The sequence below is a fragment of the Heterocephalus glaber genome, unplaced genomic scaffold (assembly GCF_053883595.1).
Source record: "Heterocephalus glaber isolate CG9 unplaced genomic scaffold, H.glaber_assembly_v1.0 deba00001452, whole genome shotgun sequence".
Lineage (NCBI taxonomy): Eukaryota > Metazoa > Chordata > Mammalia > Rodentia > Bathyergidae > Heterocephalus > Heterocephalus glaber.
The window spans coordinates 7,252,100-7,264,869 of NW_028258302.1; the positions used below are offsets into that span (position 1 = coordinate 7,252,100).

The 12,770-nt window shown below is 46.4% G+C and overlaps 1 protein-coding gene across 2 annotated transcripts; it reads left to right on the plus strand.

Moving 5' to 3' along the window:
• The first annotated feature begins 4,095 nt into the window (after window positions 1-4,095).
• Window positions 4,096-7,264, plus strand: Lsm10 (LSM10, U7 small nuclear RNA associated). 2 transcript variants are annotated; one of them, XM_004850960.4, is made up of 3 exons: window positions 4,096-4,322; window positions 5,271-5,341; window positions 6,559-7,264. In XM_004850960.4, the coding sequence occupies exon 3, from the start codon at window positions 6,583-6,585 to the stop codon at window positions 6,952-6,954; it is 372 nt and encodes a 123-aa protein (XP_004851017.1). In that variant the 5' UTR covers window positions 4,096-4,322; window positions 5,271-5,341; window positions 6,559-6,582; the 3' UTR covers window positions 6,955-7,264. The 2 variants fall into 2 exon arrangements, with proteins under 2 accessions (XP_004851017.1, XP_004851018.1); XM_004850961.4 differs by lacking the exon at window positions 5,271-5,341.
• Window positions 7,265-12,770: the final 5,506 nt, after the last annotated feature.

Here is a 12,770-nt window from a genome sequence, read left to right on the forward strand (position 1 = left end):
CAAACTGTTTTGCATCACTTTTCCCCATAGCCATGACCTTCAATTGTTACCACTGTGCTGTTATCATTATTCTCTTGCCTGTACTACAGGCTAATTCACCTAATGTTCCTCATCACCTCATACCTCAGAATCTAACACTGAAGTCATTTTTATTTTTATTTAACAAATTTACTTCACTTTGAAAAGGCATGAAAAAAATTAAAATTTAAAAATTAAAAAAAAAGAAAAGGCATGAAGAGGGCCCTGGGATTTAGTTCAGTGGTTTCGCCGCCTGCTGCGCAAGCACAAGGACCTAAGTTCGATCCCCAGTACCAAAAAAAAGAAAAGGCATGAAGAAGCCAAATGTGGTGGTGTCCACCTGTAATGCCCAAACTTGAGAGGCTGAGGCAAGAAGATTACTGGAGCCCCAGAGTTTGAGGTCAGCCTGGACAACTTAGTGATTGAGACCCTGTCTCAAAAAAAAAAAACAAAAAACGAGGGTGGCTTTCGCGCTTCGGTTTGCATGTTAGTCTGCACCATGTTTCTCAGACATGGTGTGTACTTTCACTTTTGCTTTTAATCTCTCTTTCTCCTTGATTGGCCCAAGTTCACTCCGAAGAGCTGGTTTCTCCCATACCCATTTACCCCACCGTTTTCAAATAAACTTTTTGGCACTGTTAAAACAAACAAACAAACAAACAAACAGGGAGGGGGGACAGGGATTTAGCTCAGTGGTTCTGCTGCCTGCCTCGAAAGCGCAAAGACCTGAGTTCGATCCCTGGTACTGGGGTGGTGAGGGGGAGCCAATTGTTGCTGTTTTATTTTGGGGGGTTTTTGTTGCTGGGTTTTTTTTTGGTACCAGGCATCAAACTTGGGTCCTTGTGCTTGCGCAGCAGGCGGTGAAACCACTGAGCTAAATCCCCAGCCCTTGTAGCTGTTTTAATAGAAAGGGAGCCAAGTACCATGCCATAGTTTAGGTCATAAACCCATACCATAGCTCACACGGTTCAAAGACAGTATCTTGCCTTTAAATCATCTGTTGTGGGAAGCAGAACTTCACCTCCCACTAAAGTTCATACACACTTACAGAATATGTCCTGAGCCTTTCTCCTCAGCAACCCACACGAGCTCTGGGGAGCCCCAGAGGTCCCTGGCAAGCTTCTAACCCCAACCCTCTGGATGCCCAGTATCAAAATTTACATCATCAATTCCTCCTCCTTCCACTCACATTCCAGATGTGGTCAGCTTGCCAGAATTCTGATTGGCACTTTTCAAGGCCTTTAATGTTTATTCCTCCCTTCCATTCCCACTGACACCACCTTCATTTAGATTCCCACCCCCATCTCACCACACTCATAAAACTAGTGTTCTTCATGCAACTGTGGTTTATGGTGTGAAGCATTTGGGCCTCCCAAAGTCCTGTCCCTGTCCCAACAATAGGAGCCTAGTAAAGAGGATAAGATTTATATAAAAACTATGGCAAATCTGCATGCAGTGACCAAACAAGGAGAGATGCAAGCAATATGCTATAGGAATCAGAAACATTACCTCACCCGCAGTGACCACTGACTTCAGAAAGATGTGGGAATTAAGCTGGGCTTCCCAGGAGAGATTGCATTTAACATCCAAGGATAAACAAGAGAGAAGCCAAGGCAGATGGTGCAGGATAATAAAGGCAAAGAGCATATAGGCTCATCTGAAGACTGCTGAGTGGCTGCATCTTACCAGAGAAGGTTTCAATTTTAGTGTACATCGTTAGATGTACAGATTCCTGGGCTCTACTTCAGAGTCTGAATGTCTGGAGTTTGATCTTACAAGCATTCCAGATCATGTCAGAATACATGGTTCCCAGACCGTACTTTGTGATACACTGACGAGAGTTTGGATAGAAAACCTGAGAAGATCAGGCTGGAAGGCAGATGAGAATCAAATCATGGAAGGCCTTAAATGTCAGCAATGGAGCCTTTATTTTGCTAGTTAATTGAAAGTGTTCTTAGGATTTAAATGATAAGATCATTTGGCAGGTAAATAAGATCAGAACCATACTTTGAGTCTATTGGCAAAGAACTATAAGACCAGTGAGATAGTTTTTATAAGGAATTAAATGAGAGAAGGGATCTCAAATAGAATAGAGGGAGTTGGAACAAAAAGACAGGTAAAAGCTGGGTGTGGCTGAGCACATCTGTAATGCCAGCACCTTGGGCAGCTGAGGGAGGAGGATCCCAAGTTTGAACACTGCCTCTGCAATTTAGAGACTTAGCAAGATCCTGTCTCAAACTAAAACATAAATTTAAAAATGGGCTGGGGAAGTAGATCAGTGCAAAGGCCCTGTGTTCAATAGCTAGTACTACAAAAGAAAAGAAATGCTAGAAAGTTGTCTAGGTTACTCAAGGTGCCCAACTTTAGCTGAAAAATAGTAGTGGCAACCACAGAAATGAGAAAATTCAGAAGAACAACTGCTTTGGGAGGGACTTGATGAATATGTCTTATAGACATGTTGAATTTCAAGTACCAGTAAGACACAAGAATAAGCAATAGATACTTAGTAAAAGATTTGTACAACAGTCTGGGCTGGAGACATAGACAAGGGATTCAGGAATCATACAGAAGATAGCATGGAGATAGAGATTGAAACCAGAGAAAACCTAATAAACCCTGTAGCTTTACCCGCTTTATCACCAATTTTAGAGGTCACATAGCTAAGCAGTATACCCCCACTAACTGTGTTACAGGTAACACCTCTGACACATGATCCTGATGACAGTTGCCTAGGTTGTCTTTCAGAAACTTGGAGTTAGCTCAAACCAGTTGAACCCATTGACCTTTCACTTGGGCCTGTTGTGAATGGGTCTGATGGGTGCTGTTTTGATGAAAGAGGGCCAAAAATGCCACCATTTTCTGAACATACACCCTATAAAGAGAAGGTTTTTTTGTTTTGTTTTTTTTGGTACAGGAGATCGAACTCAGGGCCTTACGCTTGCAAGGCAGGCACCAGAACCACAGAGCTAAATCCCCAGCCCAAGAGAAGTTTAATTAGGCACATACAGATCACTAAATACTTCCCTTTTCCTTAATTTCAATCACCTTTCCTCATGCCTTAGACCACCCTGGTTTTTTTTGCTGCTGTGATTTTGTGTTGTTGTTTGACCACTGGGGACTGAACCTAAGGACATCACACTGAACTACATCCCTAACTCTTTTTTATTTTTTTTGAGACAGGGTCTTGCTGTCACTAAGTTGCCCATGCTGGGCTCAAACTTCCAATTCACCTACCTCAGCCTCCCAGAGTGCTGGGATTACAGACATGTGCCACCATGCCTGGTTATTTATTTTTTTTAATTAAAAAGAACAGTCTGAGGATGCAGCTCAGTGGTAGAATGCTTGGCTCGAGTGTGGGCGACAGGGGGTTCAATCTCTAGTGTCAGAAGAAAGAAGGGAGGGAGGGAGGCGACACTCTCCTTTGACAGTCTATCATTGCACTCCTGGTATTAGATGAAACCGAGGAGAGAGGATAATTAATTTGCATTAAGTCACACAGTCAGCAAAGGGCACATTTGAACCTAGGTTCCTGCACTTCTAAACAATGAACTCGAAACATTTCTTGACTTACAAAGTCTTCAAGGCTGGGGCTCCTGCTTTCTCTCAGGCCTCTTTGACACACTGCTCTCCCCAGCCTTACTAGCCTTTTTTTTGCTCCCACTGTCAAGGTAATTTCTACAAGTTCCTTTGTATAAGCCATGAAATGAGAAAATTCAGAGGAACCATGCCCTCTAATTGCAACTGCTCTCCTGGTTTTGGCCTAGTTTCGTGTCGTTCATTTCAGCTCAAATGTAACCTTAGGACATCCCTGATCTTCTCATAAAAGGTTACCCAGTCACTATGACACCACGCTATTTTAATCAGCTGAAGAACGTTTATCCTATTTTCCCAGTTTTTCTCTCTCTCCCGCGGTGCCATTAGTTCAGACAACCATCAGCTCCTGGTCAATGGTCTACACAGGGAGCCCGGCAGGTGCTTGGCTCTTGATCACCCTCTGTGAGCATGCGCCGAGGCGAGCTGGGGGCGTGCCCGAGCACGGCGCTTCCTGGAGCTTGTAGTCCGCGTCACAGCCCAGGATGACACGACAGCGCGCCTGGCGCTCTGCGTGCCCTTGGCGCACACCTTCCTGGGACTTGTAGTCGACGGCGAGCCCCCAGGAAGACGCGGCCCAGCGCACCTACGATCCCGGTGGCCAGGCGTTGCCATGGCTTCTCAGCGAGGAGGTGGCGGCGGCAGGCAACCCAGCTAGGCGCCAGCGGGCTTCGGCGGGATCGCGGGCGCGGGAAGCGAAGGAATCCGGCGTGGTGGGTCCGGGTTGGCCTAGCGCCGGGAGCCCGGGAGGAATCTTCTCCCTACTTTGCAGAGTGGCTTCTCTCGCGATCCCCATTCCTGCTGCTCTGCGCGCAGAGGGGCCTCTCCATCCCCATCTTACCGGTGGGGCTATACGCGCGAAGAACCCATTGGCTGGCTGAAGTTCTCCCTTCTAGAAAGTGGCTGAGCCTATCCCAGACCCCAGGCCTGTCTAGAGGTCCGGTGGCTGCGCTTTGCAGTCACAACACGGCCTCAGACTTTTGCTGGATCAGTCTCAGGCTGAAGGCTGAGTTGGGGGAGAAGGGTGTTAGACCATTCCCAGGACCCAGCTCCCACTCCCTCACAGTGGTGCCACATTTAATGCCATCTCGCAGAGCCTTGGTGGGATTCTTTATGAAGTCTTAAGGAGAGAATGTACCACGTTCGACTCAGGGTTTGAAAATAAGACATAGATAAGCCAGTTATATGAATTCCGTATCAAGGCATGTTGAAAGGAAACTGGCCTTGCTGTAGTGAGATTCTCGTGGTCCTTATTTAGCCTATAGTTTAACAAATGAAACAGTTTCAGAGACAGTAACTGTCCCACAGAGTTGGGTGTGGACTGGGGATTCCAACCTAGGTTTTCAGTTCCTCTACCTTCAAAACCTGTGTACTGTACTTCATATACTACCTTTTTTTTTCAGTTATCTAAATTTTTAATTACATGGCAGTTGCATGGTGTAGGCCACTCTCAGTGTGGGCCTTTAGGCAACAACATCAGCCTCATCTGGTAACTTGTGTCCTTTGCACATTCCTGGGCCCCAGCTCATACCCACTGAGTCAGGAACTGGGGATGGGGCTCAGCAGTCTGTGATCTAACAAGCCCTGTAGGTGATCCTAATGCACACTAACCTTTGGAATTGGTGTCAACCAATGATTCCCTTTTTGTTCTTGTTTTGCAGAGCTGAGGATTGAACCCAGGGCCTTCACACTGAGCTACATCCCCAGTCTTATTAATTTGTTCGCCAAAAAGGTTGACCTTTTCTAAATTTTTATTTTTATTAGTAGATGTTTGTAGTACATAATGATTACATTCATCATGGGGAGTTGGCACATGTACACAACAAGTCTTGATTCTCTTTACTTTTTTTCTCCCCTCCCCTCATCATTTTTATTTTTTTGAGACTGGGTCTCATTAAATGTTAAGTTGCCTCTTTGCTCAAATTTTTGATCCTCCTGCCTCTGCCTCCCAGCGTGCTGGGATCACAGGCATGTACCACCACATCCACCTGATTTCCAAATTGTATCATCCATCTAATTCACAGAGGGATCAGATTCTGTTTCAGTAGGTGTGTGGAGAGACACAAATTGTTGTGTTTTTTTTTCTGGAGACAGGGTTTCACTTTGTAGTGCAGGCTGGCCTTGACCTCACTATCTAGCCAAGGCTGGCCTCCAACTTATGACAATCCTCCTGCCTCAGCCTCCCAAGTGCTGGGATTACAGGTGTGTGCCACCAGGCCTGGCAAGAACCAAGCTTTTGTATTTCTTAACAATTGCTCTGAAGATGCCAGCCCACAGAGCATATTTTGAGTAGCAAAGATGTAAACTACTTTAGGGGAGTGGTTCTCAAGGTTGTCAGCACATTAGAAGTACCTGGGGAGCTTTTAAATTTAGGATACCTGGGCCTCACCCCCCAACCAAATAAATCAGAATCTTGGAGGTGTGGAGGCCAGGTAAAAACTTCCCAGGTTGGCCAGGTGTAGTGCCAAATGCATGTAATCCCAGCACTCGGGAGGCTGAGGTAGGAGGATTGCCACGAATTAAGTCCAGCCTGGAATATACACCAAGACCCTGTCTGAAAAAAAAACCCTCACTTCATGAGGTGATTCTAATGTACCGTAAAGACTCAGAATCACTGGTATGGGATTTGGGGTTAGGCAGCTATGGATTTGAATCCTAGCACCTCCATTTAGCAATTATGTGATCTTGGGAAAGTTATAAAAATGATTTGGTCTCTCCTTGCCATATTTTTCCCATCTATAAAATAGGTGCAAGTAATCTTTGGCTTGCAAAGTGATCTGAGAATACTATGAGATGTGTGTATGAAACCTGTATCCACAAAGGCAAAAACTGGGGAGTTGGTCAGGCTTGGGAAGGCCAGTGCTGGGGATTTTGAGAACATGGTGAAGGTGAGTCAGCAGCGCAGCCCTTAACCTGCTATAGCTCCCATCTGTGTGCTTCTGCCCACAGCGACTAGCCAGCTGGTGTGGAAGCATGGCAGTGAGCCACTCAGTGAAGGAGCGGACCATCTCCGAGAACAGCCTGATCATCCTGTTGCAGGGCCTTCAGGGGCAGGTGACCAGTGTGGACCTACGGGATGAGAGTGTGGCCCATGGACGCATTGACAACGTCGATGCTTTCATGAACATCCGCCTGGCCAAGGTCACTTACACGGACCGTTGGGGGCATCAGGTTAAGCTGGATGACCTCTTCATAACAGGCCGAAATGTTCGTTACGTCCACATCCCAGATGACGTGAACATCACCGCCACCATTGAGCAACAGTTGCAGATCATCCATCGAGTGCGAAACTTTGGCAGCAAGGGCCAAGGCCGGCAGGAGTTTCCCACCAAAAAGTATAAGTGAGGCTGTCACCTTAGCAAGTTCTAGCACCAGCTCAGGTTCCTCCCGAGTTCTGAGCCAACTCCTGCTATCCCTCCCTGCCTGGAACCTGGTATCGGACAGACACCACTTGCCACAGCTCCCTTTCACAGGGTTCCACCTCCCGGATTCACCCTGGGACCCAGAATCCTATCTGGCTGCCTTTGGCCTTGGGGTAGGTGACAATCCCCTTTTTTGATCCTTTGTACCCAAATATGATTTACTGATTTAGGAAATTTGTCAGGTAGTTTTCAACTCTCTCCTTGTAAAGTTTATTAAATGTGCTTGGCCTGTGTCTCCTCTACCTCCCCATTTCTCTTGCAGTTGTGTTCATTTTCTCATGAAATCAAACTTCAGTACAAACAAGTCTATGCTTTGTGCTTTCCCTGCTAGGTGCTGGGCTTCCTGTTGGTGCTGTATAGTAGGTCTCATGGTTTCTAACTTGGCTGCATGTTGGAATCACCTGGCCCCCACCCATCTCAGATTCAGGTTAAATTGGTGAGTGTGGCTCAAGCACTAGGACTTATTTATTTTTTTTAATACTGGTAATTGAAAAAATTACTGGCAGTTGAATCCAGGGCCTTTTTCCTAAGCTTATATCCCCAGTCTTTTATTTATATATTTATTTTTCAATTTTTAGACAGGGCCTCACTAAGTTGCTAAATTGCCCAGGCTGGCCTCAAACTTGTGATTCTCCTGCCTCAGTCTACCAGAGTGCTAAGATTACAGGCGTGTGCCACCACACCCTACTAAAACCCGTACTGTTTAAATTTCCTGGGTAATTTTTCATTTTGTTTTGTTTGTTTTGGTGCCGGGGATTGAATTTGGGACCTTCCGCTTGCAAGGTAGGCAGTGGAACCACTGAGCTAAATCCCTGGCCCCAAAGGTTTCATTTTAGCTTAAGTGGTGTTGGAAAGTAGTAGAGGTATAGTCATACTTTTTGGGTTTTGTTGTTGTTTGTGTGTTTTTGAGATAGGGTCTTATTATGTAGTTTAGGCTGGCCTTGAACTTTTTTTTTTTTTGGTACCAGGGATCAAACTCGGGACCTTGCACTTGAGAGGCAGGCGCCGGAACCACTGAGCTAAATCCCCGGCCCTCCTGGGTGATTTTAGTATGTAGGAAAGACAGAGAACTATAGTCAGAGAATACTTTAGTGGGATCAGGTGGAAAGTGGTATTTCTATTCAGATAAATGTGGAAGGGCCAGTTAATCTCATTGCTGTTTCCTGAAGCACATAGGTTTGAGTATTCTGGGCCCTCCCCTTGGGTATGGGAGTTCAGCCACCAGCAAGACATGAGTCCTGGATTCTGAGAGCCTTCTGGCACTCAGAGTTAGAACCCAGATCTTTGTGGTGGTTGCCTTATGGTCATTCTAAACCCACCACAGACAACCATCTCAGTGACAGTTACTGTGTCCTGTGGAACAAGAGAGTTAGTTCATCAGATAGGCACAGAGCACCTGCCAGGTGCCATGCCATGAGCTCTTTGTTCTCTGCCATGACACCCTCCCTTGGAGGAAGCCAACTGGGCTAAAATCACTACAAACTGAGCCAGAATAACCTCTCCTCCTTAGAGATGTGGGTCTCAGACATTATGACTCAGCAACAAGAAAACGGCTAAGACACAAGGTGACCACAGGCAAAAGAAACATGCATTTGCATGTGTTTCCAGACTTGAAGAGCACTCCTGCAGGGGGTTTGGCCTAGGAGTAGAGGAAAGATCTACTCTGAGGTTTGGATGGTGCACCAGGCTCTTCTCCATCCTCATCAGGGCCAGCAAGGGAAGTCGGTTAAGGAACATCCCCTTACCCATCCTCTGCTAGACTCTACTAGGCCGTCTGTCCTTCTTGGGAAGGAAGAGAACCAGGCCCTGCTGAGACACACTCCTGTCAAGCACCTGGCTGAGAGCAAAGCTGACTGCAAGCCCCAAGGATATGGGTCTTTTGTAGTCTGTCCTGGAATGTGGCCAAGGCTGTCAAGGGCCCAGGCTGAGGCCCACAAAGCTCAGTGCCCACCACCCTATGGCAAGCTAGGAACTTTCTGACTGCTACTGGTCAGTCATTTCACAGCATCAAGTGTCTCCCAGGTACACTGGTAACAGCTGAAGGACCGTCAGGATGGACAAGAGCTAGGCACAGTGGTGCATACACATGATCCCAGTATCCTAGGAAGCTGAGACAGGAGGATCACAAGTTTGAGCCCAGTCTGAGCAATTTAGCACAACTCTGATTTAAAATTTTTAAAAAAGAGGGGTGACGGGGATTTAGCTCAGTGGTGCCACCACCTGCCTTGCAAGCACAAGGTCCCGAGTTCGATCTCCTGTACAAAAAACAAAGTAAAATAAAATATATAAGCCAGGCATGGTGGTGGTGCATACCTGCAATCCCAGCACTTGGGAGGCTGAGAAAGGAGAATTGCCAGGAGTTTGAAACTAGCCTGGGCTACATGGTGAGTTCAAAGCCAGCCTGAACTACATAGTAAGACCCTGTCTCAAAAATAAATAAATAAATAAGGCTGGAGACTTAACTCAGTGCAAAGGACATGAGCTCATTCCCCAATGTGGAGGTGCGTGGCGGGGGGTGGGGGTGTGGGGGGGGGTGGGCAAAGGTTTGCCCTCAGGTGTCTGACAGATAATAAATGAACAAAGTAAAAATGTATACAGATGCTGTGAAGGAGATAAATAGGGTCCTCTGAGAGAGTAACAGAAGTGGTTTCATTTTTCAGAAAGTGGTCTGAGGAAGTGAAATTTAAACTAAGGAGCCTGCTGTTTAAAGAACCAGGGGAATCTAGATATGGTGGCACACACTTGTGATCCCAGAATCCAGGAGGCTGAGGCAGGAGGATTGCTGAGAGTTCAAAGCCAGCCTGAACTATAAGAGCAGGGGATAGCAAAGGAAACTTTCAGTATAAAAGTTCTAAAGGGCGAAAGCTTAGGGGTTTAGGGTGGATGACAGTAGAATTGTGACTATCATAGAGGGGAGGGAGGCTGGGGCAAATGATACATTGTGGGTAAGGAGTGCTGATTATAATTTTCTCTTTCTCTCTCTGCCCCCCCACCTCGGGCCTGCAAGTGATCTAAGAGCCCTGGCTCCTGGTTGCAATTTTTTTCCGGGGGGTTGTTTTGAGACAGGATCTGGGTATATAGTCGAGGCTGGCCTTGAACTCACTATGTAGCCCAAGCTGGCCTGGAACTCACAGCAATCCTCCTGCATCAGCCTCCTGAATCCTGGGATCGCAGGCATGCACCATCATGCCCAATCTCCTGGTTGTAATTTCTGGTATGTAGGAAATAGAACTTGAACTTTAACTGACTTTGAGTTCCTATTTCACCTGTCCGGCCAGAGTGGCAGAAACTCAGTGACAATCACTTAACAGTTCCCTGCATTTCCTTGGAATTATGTTGGAATTCAAAGGCACTTCCTTCAAGGTGCCAGTGCCTGGGGGGAGAGGGGTGGTCCGATGTAGTGGGCATCCAGTCCCACTAGCACCCACAGAGATGTCTTCATTTTATTTGGTTTGGGTTTTTTTTGTTGTCATCAGCTTTCAAAGGTTGCTGCTTCATGAGTTGCCTCTTCCAGACCAAAAGAACCCTCTGCATGTCACTTCTCAAGTGTTACATTTTTTTTCTGCTTTCCTCAGGCCTTGTCAGGCCCAGGAAATTCTTAGGTCTTAGGTTAGTTGGCCCTGGTTTGGCCATATTATATGCAGCACATAACTCCAGAGCTTCATTTCTTCAAAGGTTTGTGTTACTTCCTTGGTGCCACACACTGGAAAAAGAACATGACTGTTCTTTGCTCTCTGACCCAGAGGCCCAGCTGACAGCCCCAGCAAGAGGTCCAGGAAAAGCTACTCTGTTGTCAGGGACCATCTTTTTACCCAGTCACAGGCTCCCAGATCCCCCTGTTACACAGTTTTCTAAATTTATTTCTGCACAGAAATTCTTCCCATTCCTCCCTGTGGGCTGGGCTTTTGAAATAAAGAAGCTAAAAATGAACTCTGCAGTCTGTCGTATCCTTCGTTTCCTGAAATGACAAATGCAGAATAACCTAACTCTGTAAGGGAGGGGCCCAGGGACACCAAGGGAAAGATGGAAAGTATTTCCTGTGACCATCAGCCTGTCAGAGTCCGGATGGTGTGCTCCTCATTGCCAGGCATACACATCCACCCTTCCTGCAGCTTCAGCCAGTGTGAGGTCCCAGTGGATGTCAGAACCCCCAGAAGTTCTGGGTGTGAAATTGCCACAGAGTATCCCCTCTTTCCCTTTCCCCATGCCTGGAGAGAATAGTTCAGGGGTCCCTCATTTGAGGGAGGGGACTGCCAAGACTGAGGAAAGCCAGGTGGGCATGCAGCTGACAGGTAGATCTCCCAGACATACAAGGGACACAACATGTCCAGCTCAGCATGGCCAAGTGGGTGGGACTTCAGCAGCATAGTAAGTTCCAGTCTGGCATTTCTGGCTGAAGGGCCTCCGAGGATAGCAGGGATTCCTTGAGTTGTCAGCAGTGATTCAGAAGAACCCAGAGAAACAGCATATAATTTGTGAAGGATGATACTCTGAGGTGGCATTATGCCAATAGCATGATGGTTATATTGGCCTGTTGCTCCTGATCGCAAGCTCCAGTGGGTATAATATAAGGCCATCAATAAAGAGGAAGAAATTACTTGATATAAGTTATATGGCAGACAAAATTTACCAAATATAAGTCTTATATGGAGGAAAAATACTAAAAGGGGTCTTTAAAGGTGGAAAGGTTGAGAACCACTGGCACAGTCTAACTCCTTCACTTTACAGTTGAGGAAACTGAGGCCCAGAGAAGGGAAGGGGCTCTTCCTAGTTCCCCTGATTAAGTTAGAAGCAGAATGCTAAGATGGGCATCATAATGGGAATCAGAAATGGCTACTACTTGTGTTATCCCCTGTGCTAAAGACTCCATGTGGGGGAGGGGGCTGCAGATGTAGTTCAGTGCCACCGCACCTGCCTCAAAAGCACAAGGTTCTGAGTTCAATCCCCGGTACTGGGAAAAAAAAAAAAAAAAGACTCCATATGCTCCATGAGGGCAGAGCTGCTATTGCATCACAGGCCTTGCATCATCAGTCTTCTAGGAGTGAAAGCAATTTTACTACATCATCATAGCAACCTTATATTTTAACAAGCTCATTTTAGGTTCACAGATAGACTCAGAGAAATTAAATGATATGCTGAAGGGGAACAACACAGAATGGGGATTTGAACTGAGATCTGCCTGGCTCCCAACTCCATGATTTTGCTTTTCCAGTACTCAGGATTGAACCCAGGGCCTTTGCATTGAGCTCCATCCCCATCCCGTCTTTGAAATTCTAAAACAAAGGGCTGGGGATGTAGTTCAGTGGCACAGTGCCTGCCTGGCAAGTTCAAGCCCTGAGTTCGATTCCCAGTACTCCAAAAAAATATTTTTTCTAAGACAGGGTCTTGCTAAATTGCCAGATTGCCCAGGCTGGGTTTAAATTTGCAATCCTCCTTCCTTAACTTCCCAGAATTATAGGATTATAGATGTGCACCACCACAACCAGTCCAACTCCATGATCTTAACTAAGATACTATCTGCTTCCTAGCACTTTTTTCTTTTCTTTTCTTTTTTTGTACCAGGGATTGAACTCAGGACCTTGCACTTGCAAGGCAGGCACAGTGCCACTGAGCTAAATCTCCAGCCCTTTTCTTCTTTTTATTTGAGCCAGGGCATCGCTATGTAGCCCAGGCTGGCCCCAAACTCATGGTGATCCTCCTACTTCAGCCTTCCAAGTGCTGGGATTACGGGAATGTTCT